Here is a 15,713-nt window from a genome sequence, read left to right on the forward strand (position 1 = left end):
GAATACATTCAATAACCGATGAGTTAGTTAGTAGTAAATTAATTAGCCTTGCATTTAACGTATTCAATTACTCGAAACATTATGGCAGTAGCTGTTCAGATCACCAACCTGTATTGAATTCTTGTGAATCTTCTTGATTATCCAAAAACTGCATCGGCATAGACAACATATCGCCGCTAAGTCGCCTGAATCTGAGAAAATTCTTGGGCGAACTAGCATTCTTGCTTGATGCCGGCATGTTCTTCTCCGAATACTTGACATTTTGTTTTAGCAAATGTTTAACACTGGCGATCGGCACAACGTCCGGTGGTTTTGGAATCACCGATCCAGGCTCGGTCTTGATTTCTGTCTTAATATCAATCATTGGCTCGGGCGGCACCGGCTCCAACGGTTTGACGTTCTGAAGTTGCGCGGCCAGCCTCTGTATCGTCGTCAACATCGGATCTCGCGATGAAGATGCGTTCATGCTCGAGGTTTCCTTCAGGATCATATTGACGTCAGTCTGCTCGGAATCCGATTGCTCACTGCTGGAGTCCGATTCAAAAATTGGTGCCGAGCGCTCGTTGTCGCTATTTTCGCCGTCGCTCTCGTTGTCTTTGGATGAGTCCATGATCGCAAGAGGATCCCGAATTTTTACATCCACTTTGCCACCCACGTCATTTGTTACCTTCGATTTTTCAGTAGCCAATTGTTCCTCCATAAAAGAAAGAGGGTCGCCTTGATTGTTCGACTGACTCGGGATGTCCTCTTTGATGATTAGTTCTTCCTCGGTTTTCAGAAGTTCTGCGGATAAATTCACAAAAGGCAATGAAGGGTTTTCCTTTGTTTCCGGAATGTTCGCTGACGCGTTACATTCAGGAACTGGATTAACAACCGCGTCCGTGCGCATTTTATCCTGCAGTTTGTCTATTATGGACAAACCCGGTTTAGAATGGTTTTTTAACAAAATACCGATATTATTGGCGATCTCTTGCATCGTCTTCTGCCGCTCTCGCTGTATCTCCATTTCCTTATTTTCCAAATCAGGTGGGCAAACAAATACGCTTAGATTGCCGGTGCTCACAGACCCCTCCGGTTCCCCTTGAGACAGCCTCGGAGTTTCCTCGGTTTTTTCCTCCTTGACTTGAATATTGTCATTCGTTTTTTGTTCAGGTGGAATACATCCAGTGGTATTATCATCGTTACTCTCGGACTCCATTATCCTTGCAATATCTATTAGGTCTTTACACTCCATAGCTTCAAATTCAAGAACCTGCGGTTTTGTTTCTATAGCGAAAGATTCCTCAGCATTAACGGACGTCAACTCGTGCGATTGCTCATTGTTATTTGCAGCGTGTTCCGCTAATACAGTTATCGCCGACATATTAATCTTCAAGATCTCGGTATCCATCTGCTCTCGGTGCCAGAACTCAACGTGGGCCTCTATATTTTGTCGCTTTAGTTGTACATAATTACAACTGCAACACAAGTAGCCATAGATGCCGCCTTCTCTCGGTACGATGTCTTCGGATGCAGACTCGTTAAACGTTTTATTCTTGCGACATATCTTGTAATAGTGCGTCTTCATGGACGCTTTGGCCACCGCCTGATAAGAACAATTGTTGCAGTGGAATCTGTATTCACCCGTGTGTGTAGTACAGTGCTCGTAGAATGCCTCGAGTGCTACGTCCGCTGCGCCTTCCGTAACAAAACAGCAGAATCTGCAGCGAAACTTGCACGATTGACTCGTATTCATTGTGGTCACACCACGCTCGGCTTCCAAAATCGCAGTCTTAGCGTCCGTCGACTTGAGACGCGAGATAAGCACTTCCATTCCGGGATGATTGATCTTGTAATGATGAACGATGTTTTTGCCCGTGAAGAAGCATAATAAGCATTTATATTTGTCCTGACCGACCCACACATAATCTATCAGATGCTTGATATCTATTCTGCGATAGAGCTCCGTCATCAATTCATCGTAAACAATCTTTGGTGATTCCTTGAAAAACTTGTTTCCAGTAACGGCATTTGCCGAGGTAAGATCAGCACTACTTGAACTTACTTCCTCTTTTATGTCCATTTGTATCAATGATTTATTTTCTTCGATAGAAAGAAACGAGTCATTAAGTGTTTCTCTATGTATATCCGAAGGCTCTAATAAAGTAGTAAAGTTGCTTGAATCTTTAAAATCTACATCAAAGCTATCCATATTTGCAAACGGTTTAACCTCGTCTTCTACAGAATCTACACTCGCATGGTCGACAACGTGATAGTCGTCAAGAACCTTTTCGAGAGTTTCCTTTGTTACAGGATCTTTATATTTTAAGAGCGATTGATTAGCTTCTACAGTATCCGCCGAAATATTCGATTCGATATTTATCTCAACATATGTTTGAGCAGTTTTGGAGGAAGTTACCGAAGCAGTCTTCTTCTTTCTCTTTTTAGTAGTCAATCTGCCCATCTTCCAAAGATTTCCAGATTTTTTTTTCTTTTTTCTTATGTAAGACCTTTTCACGTTCGGCTCGATAGCTATCGGATCATTCACGTCCACCTCGAAGTTTAGCTCATTATCCTTGTCGACCGATGTATTCTTCTCCGCTGTCGGCACCAATCCTACCAGAATGTTACTCAACAGTTCCTCTCTAGCAGTCGTTCTAGCTGCACCACTACTATTCATTTTCTTCCGTGCAGTCGTGTTACTCGACATAGAAATATCTGATATCGCACTCTCCTCATCCGTGAATGATGACCCGTCTTCACTTTTGTCGTCGGTGAGCGCAGACGACTTCTTTGACTTAAAGTTCCGTTTATCTGTGTTGGAGGTGTTTTTCCGTCGACTTGGAATAATCAGCGTATCTATCGAGTCCTGATCAGATTGTTTTTCCGGTCGAAGAGAGATGTCCACCGCCGCGGTTAATTCAGACACATCTATGCCAAAACTCTCATCAGACGAGCTGTCGAACATTATCTTACACGAATCTATTTTCGTAAGATCCGCCTTCTCCACAACCACTCGTGGTTCCTTAATAATATCTTTACGTAGAACGCGTTTAGATCTGCGGATTGCATCGTTGCTTTCTTCACTACGAGCCACTTCTTGATTCGGAGTGCTGTTGTCAGTGGTGTTTAGCAACTTCTCTGTTCGCAAAGCCAATGGTTGATCCTCTTCACTGTCGGAACTTTGAATAGATTTCTTTGATTGTAAACTGCGAGTCATCCGTTTGGCGTCCTTGCTTTTAGCTTTTGATTTCGACTCTTCCACGTTACGAGATCTTAAAGTCTTCCTCTTAGCGTTATTCGCTGCCGACTCGTTCGTTTCAGTATTGGACTCAGCAATTTTCTTCTCAGCAATGCTCGATGTCTCCTCTTTCTTAGAGTTCGATAATCGGCACATTCGATAACCTGTCGCCGTTACTACACCCTCGCTAATAAACATTTCCCTGATATCTTCTTGCAACATCTCTAGAGAATTTCTTCTCTTTGTTTTTATCTTTGGTTTATCAATTGAAATTTCCTCAGCTTGGTTTGTAATATCGGAAATGACAGATTGCGTTGTCGAATCCTTATCTTGATCCAAATGTTCTATATTACTTTCTGTATCATCCTGATTCAGATATTCTATACTACGTTCTGTACTATCCTTTGATTTCTCTAGAGTGTTTTGATCGACCCGATTATCTTGATTATCTTTAGTTTGTTTCTTCTCTTTATCACTATCTTTTAATCTACTACTCATTTGTTTTTGGTTTTCTGGTTGAATATCAGTATTTTCAATATCGTTTCCTAATCGATCATTCTTATCACTTTTCTTTTCTAATTGCTCATCCTTATTTTTATTATCTACTTTATTTTTTGCTCGTATGTACGCCTTGTCACGACTTTCTGGTAAATCGACGTTTATCTTCGCAGTAATATCTTCAGTTAGTTTTTTGTTCAAATTATTACTGGATGCTGTTACCTCGAGATTTTCTTCCGAATTTTTAGGATCAGTGGAAATTGCAGAAACCAGCTCTCTCGCATCATTCGTGTCAATGTTGGTACTTAAGATACTGAGCCTCTCCGCAAGACATTCATCATCCGAGCTGTCCGACATTATCACTCGCCTCTTTTTCTTGACTTGAGTCTTTTTCGCTTCAACTGTTTCATCCTTGTCCGAACTACTTTCGGATTCGGACTCGATGATCTTCTTAATCTTTTTGAAATTTTTCGCCTTTAGTACTTCCCCAAATTTCTGTAACAGTTTCGCGTGTTCGACTAGTTTTTTGCCCTCACCGGATTCAAACGACTCCTTGATTAGAGCTTCAATCCATGCCTTCGTCACCGTTTCCTTAGATTTCGATCCGTCCACTTCTGACTTCGTTTTACCCTTTTTCGTGATATGACTGGATTTGGAATTGTTCGTCGCTGAGTCTGCTTCGCCAATTCTCGTCTCGTTTTTGTCAGACTTTTCGAAAGATGATGAAAAACTCTTTTCCTCTTTTGCAACATTATTTTGTTGGACTGGATTCTCCGTTGCACGATTACCGTCGCTACTACTGCTCACTTCGGCACTCTCAACGTCTTTACTCTTATTCTTGGAATACAATTTATTGCTTTTCTTTTGCTCTTTGTTTTTATTGCTCTTTGCACGCGATAATTTAGACGAAACGCTTTCAACTTCCTTCGTCTCGTTAATAATACGATTTAACTGCGCTGGTTCTGGTCGCTTTATTTTAGGAATTTTGAACTTTTGCAGACCAGAATTTTGACTGGCCTTTGTATCGATCACACCGTAAAGACTTTCTAGCGGTGACTGCATTCTGTCTTTTGGAAGCTTATCCTTTTCCTTTTCAAGCGATTTCTGAGATTTTTGTTTTTCCTTTGTTACCGACGTTGTTTTTGTGCTTGCCGTTACTAGCCGTTTCCTAGGATCCCTTTCATTAAGAACACTGTCTTTGGTTTTGGTTGACGTGTTCACGACATGTTTATCTTTGGAAAGACGCGGATCCCTTGCGGAAACACCGCTCTCTTTGGCCTGATCTCTGGCACCTGTTGTGTTGTGTTCCGTACGAACTCGTGGATCTCGACTCGGGAAACGATTTAGATTCTCTCGATCAGAGTGGCCTTCCCATAACCAATCAGATCGGCGCCCATCACGATTAAAACCAGGCCTCAATTCTATCCTATTTCTCTCGTAGTATCTGCTCTGATTTATATTACTCCTATCTCTATCACGCGCTGTTGTACCCCAAGGGCAAGGCGTGTTGGGTCGTGGATGTGAAGTACCTGTAGTACTCTCCACAACTTGAATTCCACAAGAAATCACATTTTCATAAGAAGGATTGGCGGAACTTTCCCATGTCGGTCTTATATGCGGATATTCCGTCGGTCCGCCGACGGGAAAGGCTGGATCATAAGATCCTTGATTTATTTGAAAGCCTCTGTATTGTGACGAAAATCCGGGAGGCATCAAAGAAGGTATATCTTCCCGAACATTTTCTGGTCTTACCACGTGACTCATATCCGGTCGCACCGTGGGATTGATCAACGGTCTAGGACCAGTGGGTAGAGTCGGCGGGAACTGATTTTGCCTAAATTGTGGTTCCATCGGACGTTGAAAGGGATGTTGAGTAGGTTGTAGAGGTGGATTGGTCATTCCGCCGTAAGAGGAAGGTGTCCACTGATTGTTGCCGAATTGATCACTAGTAGTTGTGGGAGAGCCCCAATGTATCTGATTTGCGTGCATATTGTAATAGTCATTACTTATCACAAATTCGTTCTCCGGTCTAGGCAGACTCGCATCTTTCCGTCCTTCTGATGGTACGCTGGAACGTCTCTGATACAACGAAACATTTCTCTCATCTGATTTGCTTGCAGTATTATGAATAACTGTCATCTGAGATGGGGTTTCTTCAGAAATAGTAATCAATTTATCTTTCGCGCTCTCATGAGAATAAATGTCACGTTGACGAGGATGTCTTTCGTAGTTATCTGCATAACGTGGTTCTTGAAATTTAGAAAATAGTGCTTGTGGTACCGATCGGTGAGAATCATTTGATTGACGAGGTGGCCCGATCGATGAAGTTACTTTCACAGGTGAAACTCCTGCTGTATTTGGCAAATTTTTTCTAGAGGTAAGCTTCTCTTTCTCCGATACTGAATTCTTTGATATTTGGTCCGTATTCTTTTCTTTAGCATTTTCATTGGTTTTATCGCCATCGCCTTCGTCATTCAACAATTCCGCCAGATCTTCCATAGACAATAGAGGCTCATGAGACAAAGGCGGCGGCGAGAATAGAAGCGGTATCGAAGGTGGTTTCGGTGGTGGTTTCAACGTGCTGTCATTCGATCTGGGCGATGTGGGCTTAGGTTTAGCAAACAATATTTCAGGGTCAGGAGAATTAAGTCTCACTTCAGGAACGTTCACGGGTGATTCCGATCTAGAGCAACTGGCCATTATGTCTAAAGTGAGCTTATTTTTCTCTAAAACTGAAGACAATCGTCTGGAACCACCAAGAGAAGGCACCGGGACAGTCGGTATGTCTTGCGGATCTAACGTATAATTTCTGCCGTCGCTGACTTTTTGCGGCAGATTGTTACTGATTAACTTCGCAGCGGTCGTTACATCGTGACTGGTAGCAACTGGTAGCGAAGATTGCCGATTTTCTTTATTTCTTGAGTTATGTCTTTCCGATTCTTCTAACATATCCCATTCATTAAACGTAACTTCATCCGGATTAGAATCTGGCGACGAGATAGTTATAGTTTTTGTATCCGAAAGCGTAATAACTGGTATTACTTTGGATTGTTGTTGTTCTTGTGGTCTTCGATTTCTGTTCTTCGCGTTACGCTCCATAGGAATTACTATAGGCAGAATTTGGCAATCAGGACTGGAAGATCTTACGGTATCTGGACTCTGTGGCGTTTCTCCGATTTCTTCTTTATCATTCTCCGAGTTCGTCGATATCACTTCAATGCACTGATTTGACTTTGTTTTCATCGATGAACTAAAAATCACAAACTCACTTTCTTATTTACCGATTTTAATATTTATTACATATTTAAGAATCATTGCTTGTCAATATGTGATCTTACTATTATTGTTCTGTTCACGATTGTGTTTCAAGACTGTAAAAGATTTCGGAATCGCGGATTACAGAATTGCATATATGTATGTATAAATTTACACCAAGATATTTAAGCACTAAGATCCCGCTTTGACTGAATGTAGAATTTCTCTTACTTAATTAGATTTAAAAATCATTATTTATGAATTAGTTGCAAAGAAGAACGATGATATTATATTACTTAACTTTAACATACGTATATTACAATTATTTGCACTTTCTTGCAATTTTTTTAAAACACCGATGGACATAAACACTTACGTCGAAGGTTGCGACGTGATGTCATCGTTTTGCTTAAATGGTAATTGTAAACCAGATCCATTTCCCTGAAACTCAAGTTGAATTAGAATAATTAAAATATCAAACATCAAACATGCACTACGAAAGCCTGAAAATACAGTACGAGAAAGCAACGAAAATAATATAAAAGTGTAAAGAATCAAGGATTAAAGATTATGAGCGGTTACTATAATGTAGAACCAAAAGAAAAAGAAAAACGTGTGTATCATATAATTATATGAGGTGCTTTTTAAAATGCAAATGAAAAAAAAGCAAAATCTGCATCGAATTCTGTCAAATAACAAGAATGTATGCTTCTAAAATTGTATCGTTTGAAACAAATATGCAAGACACAATCCTGGATTCTTCATAATATCAACTACATAGATTGACAAAAATACTATAAAATCCCAAAGTAAATATTTAATTTATACCATAAAATAGAAGATAAACTATACAAAAATAATAAACGATTTAGGAAGGTACAAACATATAAAACGATGTAATGTTATAATATAGCTATTATTATTTAAACTACGCAATTTGCAAAAGAAAATCGTACAAATTTTATTTTTTGTATTTATAGAATTAGTTTTTAGTATCGATTTTGTATAGAAACAAACTACAAATATATGAATTTTTACTTCTTTAATCATATAAACATATTAAGTTTTTATCAATATTAATGAAATACAATAGTTAGTTTTCAAAAAATGAGGAGATATCTCTGCAGAAGATCTACATCGTCAACTTTCGTCTAATATATTATTTTATATAAAATAATATAACAATATAATTTTAGTTTTTGAGAGAGAGAGAGAGATATATATATATATATAAACATATTTCAACTTTTTTAAACAAAAACAAAGTTGGATTTGTTCAAAAAAATTTTTAAGCAAACGACCTATTATAACTGCTTTGAGCAAAACATACAGTAACACATGTACAGAAAATATGTAGAATATATCTGACAATGTACATAAAACAGCAAAAACAAAATATGAATGAATAGTGTCCCTTAATGTTCAATTTTCTAAAAATCCAAGACATAAGTATACATACATTTAGCAAAAAATTGTTTTAAAACTTTTAAGAAACTCTGTAGTTTGACGACCTTATTCAAAACATTAACAGGAATCAATTTTCATGTGTATCGAAATAATAGATTTGTCAGTATATCTACCTTTTCTACTTTGTTGTGCAGTTTCTGTAAAACATCCTCGCATCGCTGCAGCGTCTCGATCTTCAACCTATTTCGTCAATAATATTCTAATTAATATAAACTATAGAAATCAAAGCCTTAAACAGTCTAGCTGGATCTTAATGCTTCTATGATTCTTATGTGAATTTATATACTACGTGTGTAGTCCCCAGAAACGCGCGCCGAAATGAATTGTCAGTCTTGAAACGCTAACTCTATTAAACTACCGCGAGTTAAATTGATTAGCAATTTGACAAATTTTTTATGCTTATTCGCATCTTCGAAACGATCTTAATAATGTTAAATGACATATTAAATTCTAATTAATAATCGAACAGCTGAAACAATATTTTTAATAAATCACTTTTTACTAATGAATTCGTACGCTCAGATGTATAATTTAACAAGAGAACCAACTGACTCTTTCAAATTTTAATAAGTTTTGGATATGTTAAAATGTAGACAAAAATAAAAGATACGTTTTTTTATACGTGCTGAGTCGCACATTAAGAAAGTAAAAATTTCCTTTGAATAAAATCGGTTTTTAAGAGTAAACATCATCAAAATTATGATAGATAGAAAAAATGTTTTAAATAAAAGTTGAATGATTTCAAGAGTATTTTATAATTAAATAAATATTTTCAAACAATATTAAGAATCTTTATTTTAGACCGCATATGTGAGAAACACAATCAATACTAGAAATTTAAAGCCGGTCTGTGAGAATATGTTGAATTATTTAAAGCAATGAAGATCCAGCTTCGATCGTAATAGGCATTTAAATTTCTAGTATTGAAATATTTTCTATTTTTTTTTATAAAATAAAAGATATGTTTTTTCTTTATATGCATTGAGTCGCATGTTAGAGATAAAAATCTCCCTTGAAAAAAATTGGTTTTTTCTTTCAGAGTAAATATCATCGAAACTATAAGAGAAAAAAAATGCTTTAAATAAAACTTGAATGGTTTCACAAGAGAATACTGTATAATAATTATAAAAAATGTATTCAAATAAAAAAATGTGTTTAATTTTTCGAAGTCATCTTATTTACACAAATGTTTTATAATCATTATAAAGTATTTGTAAAATCAAACTTCTATTTAAAACATTTTTTCTATCTCGCATAGTTTCGATATTCATTCTAAGAGAAAAGAAACCGATTTTTTTTTCAAGATTTTCATTTAACATGCTATTTAGCAGGTATAAAAAAATATATCTCTTGTTTTTATCTATATTTTAACATTCAAAGCTTATTAAAATCGGAAGTCAGTTGATTCTGTGTTCCTTTGTAAGTCATCTAATATGAATTTCCATTCAACATACTTTCGCCTGCTATTTGATAGAATTCCGTGCAGACTCTCCATTTTCTGCAGTTGTATTTCCCTTGTTCGACTGTCCTTGTCTTTAACTGAGTTCAGTCTCTCGATCATCGCTTCCAGGAATGGAATGTACTTTTGCATCTCTGCGAACTTTTTGTCGTATTCGTCCATCTTGTTCCTTGCTTTCGGTATATCTGTGTTCAGATAAAAAAAAATACGTCGCTCTTTTATAACAGTGTACAATTACCGTTGTATTTTTTTATTCGTCTGTATATCCGTTAGACGAAATCAATCGAATGCTCGCTTTCCCGAAACTCCTGTTTTTATTTCTATTTATTTCTATTCATGATGTATACAAGGTGTTTCATTGTGCATGATGATGGTGGGGTAGAATTTGGAACAGCTAATCAAAATTTAGCCCCAAATAATCCGTCTACTCAAATACGGCGCGGCTGCGCAACACAATGGGTGCATTCCGATATTTACTGCCAGTGTCGAAAATCTATAGCGCACGTAACATATACTGTATAGTTTCACAGTGAATATAGGAACGTACCTATTATCATCGTGGCAACATAATATAACTTAAATTTAATCTATCGTTGATTATAGATTGCTTTTTGCATTTGTGGCAACTCTCTGATTGGTCAACACTGCGCATCTCGGGAGCGAAACACCTTGTATTCTTACATCATGTTTCCATTCACAAGAAATATCTATTCGGAATCGAATTTTAGATATTTCTAATATGTGTGCGATATATCTGCGCGCAAAAGCCAATGGGAAAAGTTAAGCATTATGTCCACGATGCTAGAAATCGGTCCGAGATCTTGGATGAAGAAAGAATTGACAAATCGCGTCATATATTGATCATGTGATCAAATTGTTCAAATGTGATTTGTTAATTCTTTTTCTGTCCGAAATCTCGAACCGATTTTCTAGTATCGTGAATACAAAATGAAAAAGTTCCGAGATATACAAGTAATATGTCATATTAAAGGACTACTTAAGTAGAGTCGAGTGATATATCGCTTATTTTGGAAAAACATCGGGAACGTGGCAGAAATCGTTATCAAAGACAATAAAATAAAAAATTGTTAAATAAAATATTTCGCGAATTAAACAAAAACTATATTTAAAAAAAAACTGTATTTATTTTGTATCAGATTCTTTGTCGTACGTCGCGTGAAAATTCTCCTCTAAATTATACGTGTTTAGGCAACAAAATATTTGTTGATTAATTTCCGGGATATTTTGATGTCTTAGTTAACAATTTTCTTTATTAATAAATGTGATAACATTAGTTTTATTGACTTTTCATCATGATGCCTCTCATGTTCCCGATGTTTCCCCAAAATAAGCGATACATCACTAGACTCTGCTTAAGTAGTTCTTTAATGTAACATATAATTTGTATATCTCGGAACTTTTTCATTTTGGCCGAAAAACAGCCCTAACTTAACATCATTTCTTAAAAGTCACTGAAAAACAAATACGTCACCATCTCAATATTTCACATGCACGCATCGGTTCTCGTAAACGCGCGAGATAAAAAAATTTTTTCTATATCGCCAAGCGGAATCTTACGCCTAATAATAATTTTTGTAAATTTTATACATTTCGTGAATGCACTTACGTCGAAATAATTGTTATTGTAACAGCGCGTGAAATTTGAACTATTGTCGCTTGCACGCGCGCGCGCGGACGAGAGCGCGACATGGTTGAGTGATTTCGCTATTAATTATTTATCTTCATTTGTCAAATGTAATGAAGTATATTCTTTCATAAGCAAAGCTTTAAAAAGGCATTTAAAATATTTTTATCGGCAATCTCATAATCTTTTGCGAACGGTCCTGAATAATAACTTCACTTTCAAAAGAGACGTTCGATAAATGCTTTGAATGCCGTTTGCTTTATTCCGATTCCTCGGTAAGTCGGCAGATATCTCAGATTGCGCACGTAAACACACAAGCCTCTTACTTTCCACCGATTAACGCCATTACGTTAATCCGTCTACTTATCATAGAACAACGCAGCATAATGCTCGAACGTCGTTTATGAATGCTAGATGCGCCGCAATTTGCTCACAATCATCATCGAAGCAGCAATTAAGGGTACAATTCATAACTCTGTTTTCATTTTCAAAAAGGAGATTTGGATCTTTCGTTGAATCAATGTACCGATTAAATTGAAAGTGCGATTGATGAATATTATATATCGTAGAAATGCATCACTGTTAATATAGATCACAACCCCCAATTGTGCGAGGCCATTGTAGCATCGTTCACGCTGCCGCGCGTTCGTTCGTTAGATGAATATAAATATAAATATATATATTGCGTGGCGATCAGGCCATACATTCAATTTCTTTCTTTTTCTCTTTCTCTTCCCCAAGTTCCACTTTCCGTAGGATAACGGAGCGAAAACCGCACGACAAACGCGCAAATATCACTCCTTGTCCAATGCGGGCGTCCGTTTCACTCAAATTTTTGTAAAACTTCTCCGACGTTCACAAAGAGTTGAAATGCCGGGAACGTCCTTCGGCAAGCGTTCAATCTTCGTCAAAGGGACTGAATGACGATGCCCCGCACTTCAACCGCGTACACCTTACTGACGATCGATTATTTTCCAACGATTCTGTACGCTTTGTCACCGCCGCTGTTCGCATTGTATACAGGGTGAACCATAACGCACTACATTGAATACTTTTATAAAATAAAATAATTTGGTCGAATTCAACTCTGTAACACTGCTTTATAAAAATATTCTCAATTTGTGAGACTGGCAACTCCTAGTTTTTATTAGGATAAACATCGTGTATTCATTGTGTGATTTAAACCAAGTAATCGCAATTGATTTCGCGAACAAGCACGAATCTCTAATTGGTTATTCAGTTATATGATTATAACGTCCAAAAAATCACATGATTTTGAAAAGAAAACGTTATCATGTGTACAATACTTTACACGTTTATTACACGATACATCCGGAACACCATGTATATCAATATACGCAGTCGCAATAAACGTACGCACGTAAGTGATATCCCTAGTTTTCGCTGTAATAAACGTAAAAACTTTTCCACTAAAGCTATAGCTAATCATGATGATGCTACAGGTGTAAGAGATGGATATTGATCCATCAACCCCTTTCACGCACAATACTGGAGCGTCTATTTGCCACATAAAAGTAATATTTTCGGTGTTTTAAAAACACCTTTCCCTTAGATAACCGCTATATTGTTAATTTATAAAATTAAAACCTTTTTTTTTTTAAGATATATTTGTAGATTTACGGTATTATCGTATAATTTTCTTACATGTATTTATAGATTTAAGATATATCACCGTAAATCTATAAATACATCTAAGGAAATTGTTTTAATTTTACAAATTAATTGTAGCCAGTTAAAAATATATTTATAGCGAATGATATATGTTAGAATAAAATGTAATCCGAAAAGATTATCATTTAATTCGAATAATACGTGAACAGCGTATGGTTCAATTCGAAAAGAAATGATTTGTGAATGTGGCTTAAGAAGAAAAATTATAAGTATTTCTTGCAAGCGTGGCGTATCGCTATAAATCGCTGTTTAAGCAAAAATAGAAAAAACATTATTGCTTTACCAAGCAACATTTATGCACGATATACCAAATGCATAATCATAAGGACAAATTATAAAGTAAATATATATATATATATACGCGCTAGAGCGCATGCACAGGTACATACACCGCGCGCGCGCGCACATATTCCTCAATATGATCATTCAGACTTTTAAAAATTTGCTTAAAATACACAATTACAATTATTTTTTTTTTTGTTAAAATAAAATCTTTTGTAATATTTTATACATGTCTGGATTTAAGTTTCGCAAAGTTTAAATTTCAGACTTTTATACAAAACGTTAAAATATGCTTTTATATCAAACGCTTTTTTATAAAAACACTTAGGAAGCCTTCTTGTGCATCATGAGTAAATAAATAGCAATATTGCGGCAATATATATCTTCTTTACAAACGTGTATTCAAACACAGATATTGCGCCCATATTAATTTGTGCCAATGGGATATTATGCATGAGTGGGCTGCATAATATATACCGGAATCATCAAAGTTAAATTTGTATTAAATGTATGTGCCATTGCACAAAATATTGCTATTTGATTCTTCCAATGTATGTGTTGCTAGGAATGCTCTTTAGTAATTACTATTAGTAATATATTTCAGAAAATATGAATTTCCATTTTCCTTTTCATCTTGAACAAATCTTCAATGTGAAATTTAATTTCATACACTGTGTGCCAAGATAATAAATCTTGAAACTTAAAAAGTCATATAAAATGACGCCGCATTGCACTTCCATTATTTATAAAACTTGTGTATCCACCATGTAGTTAGAAAAATACAGTTTTCACTATTTTGCACAATCTTTTGTGACAAACGCACGCACGTACAACTTTTCTTTAAAAAAAATTCACATCACAGCACATAAATTTATTAATATAAGATGAACATATGATACTATCACATATTTAAAATAAGTATAGTTATTAAGTAAAAGGCCAAATTTAAAATTATCTTATAATACCTAATATATGTTACAGAGTTTTATCATACTTCAGGAATCTTCCAAAAATTATTCAATGTGCACTGCATATGTAAAGGACTATTTACAGACCTACAAGTCCCTTCTTCACTCTCTTGCTCCTCTTTCCTTAATCTTTTGTTTCCTCTCCACTCCACCCTGAGCTGAGAAGATGAAAAAAAAAGAGAAAAAAATTGAAGAGGCAAAAAGTGAGGAAAGGACTGGTGGATGCGAATACCTATATTCTGTGCACTAATATTTCCAGGCGAAACGAACAGATAAGACGCCATATTTGATTTTGGCGAAAATCTCTGCAGTCGACAAAGATCGTAATAAAATCGTGATATTTCTATTCAGACTGAAAATATCAAAGCAAGATGCCAGTTGTCGAAATCATTCATCAGAAGCCAGAAATATTTAAAGTTGAGATAAGTAGATTTGAATCATATTCCAAGTTGTAGACGAGTTTTAATTTTGATAACCTCTAGGAACACTTCCTCGAAACAATTGAAACGAAAATGTGATCTTCACCCCGTTGGAAGTAGAGCACGTAAAATCAATCCATATGAATCAACTATAGGTCACATCCATATATTCACTTTATTCAGACATTACTAATAGGCGAATAAAATATTCACATACGTACCATAATATTATTCTGAAGAGTCTATCAAAATGTCTTTAATGGATGTCCACAATCAGTTGTAGGCACTTTATCCAAAACATTTTCTATCAAATTATCCTCGCTGCATATTACTATGCGCCTCAACGTGCACAGTTTCGAAGAAATGGAGAGACAGAAGCCAAATGGAAGCCTTCCTTATGGTTTAACGCTACCAGTAGGTGGCGTAAGTTTCTATCATGGGGGCGCCACTTGATTTAGAAAATTCAGGTTTTCTGAACAACCGAAAGTTTTCGTGAATTTTTCATAAAAAAGGTAATTGCCATTATTATCGCGTGATTATCCAAAAATTCAGATAGATACGTCGTTAGATTCTTTCGAAACTCGAGAATATTTTAAGTGAATCTTAACAAAGCATCACGATGCCTAAGATGGCGTCAACGTCATGACAAAGGCTTTGGATCGTTCGTTGCGACCAAGGTGGTAAGAAGACCGAAAAGCTATTACAAAGAATCTAGAAATTCGACAAGCTCAAAAATATTCTGAGGAATATAACAGCAAGATACAAAATCAATTTTAATATTAATCTAAAATTTAATAACAAATATTAG

At 36.1% G+C, this 15,713-nt stretch overlaps 1 protein-coding gene across 6 annotated transcripts in view; it reads right to left on the reverse strand.

The window, feature by feature from the left end:
* LOC108760768 (uncharacterized) overlaps positions 1 to 15,713 on the reverse strand; it is a 31,419-nt gene that overhangs the window by 12,146 nt on the left and 3,560 nt on the right. For 3 of the 6 annotated variants that reach the window (XM_018506913.1, XM_018506914.1, XM_018506915.1), the window contains 4 exons: positions 9,895 to 10,084; positions 8,554 to 8,620; positions 7,350 to 7,420; positions 109 to 6,968 (listed from right to left, as the gene is read on the reverse strand). In XM_018506913.1, coding sequence (XP_018362415.1) covers positions 109 to 6,968; positions 7,350 to 7,420; positions 8,554 to 8,620; positions 9,895 to 10,061 — 7,165 coding nt within the window. In that variant the 5' untranslated portion in view covers positions 10,062 to 10,084. Of the gene's footprint in view, positions 1 to 108; positions 6,969 to 7,349; positions 7,421 to 8,553; positions 8,621 to 9,894; positions 10,085 to 15,126; positions 15,361 to 15,713 lie in introns of those variants that run through there. The other 3 variants (XM_018506918.1, XM_018506916.1, XM_018506917.1) reach the window with 3 other exon arrangements.

The sequence above is a fragment of the Trachymyrmex cornetzi genome, unplaced genomic scaffold (genome assembly GCF_001594075.2).
Source record: "Trachymyrmex cornetzi isolate Tcor2-1 unplaced genomic scaffold, Tcor1.1 scaffold23, whole genome shotgun sequence".
In the NCBI taxonomy this organism is placed as follows: Eukaryota; Metazoa; Arthropoda; class Insecta; order Hymenoptera; family Formicidae; genus Trachymyrmex; species Trachymyrmex cornetzi.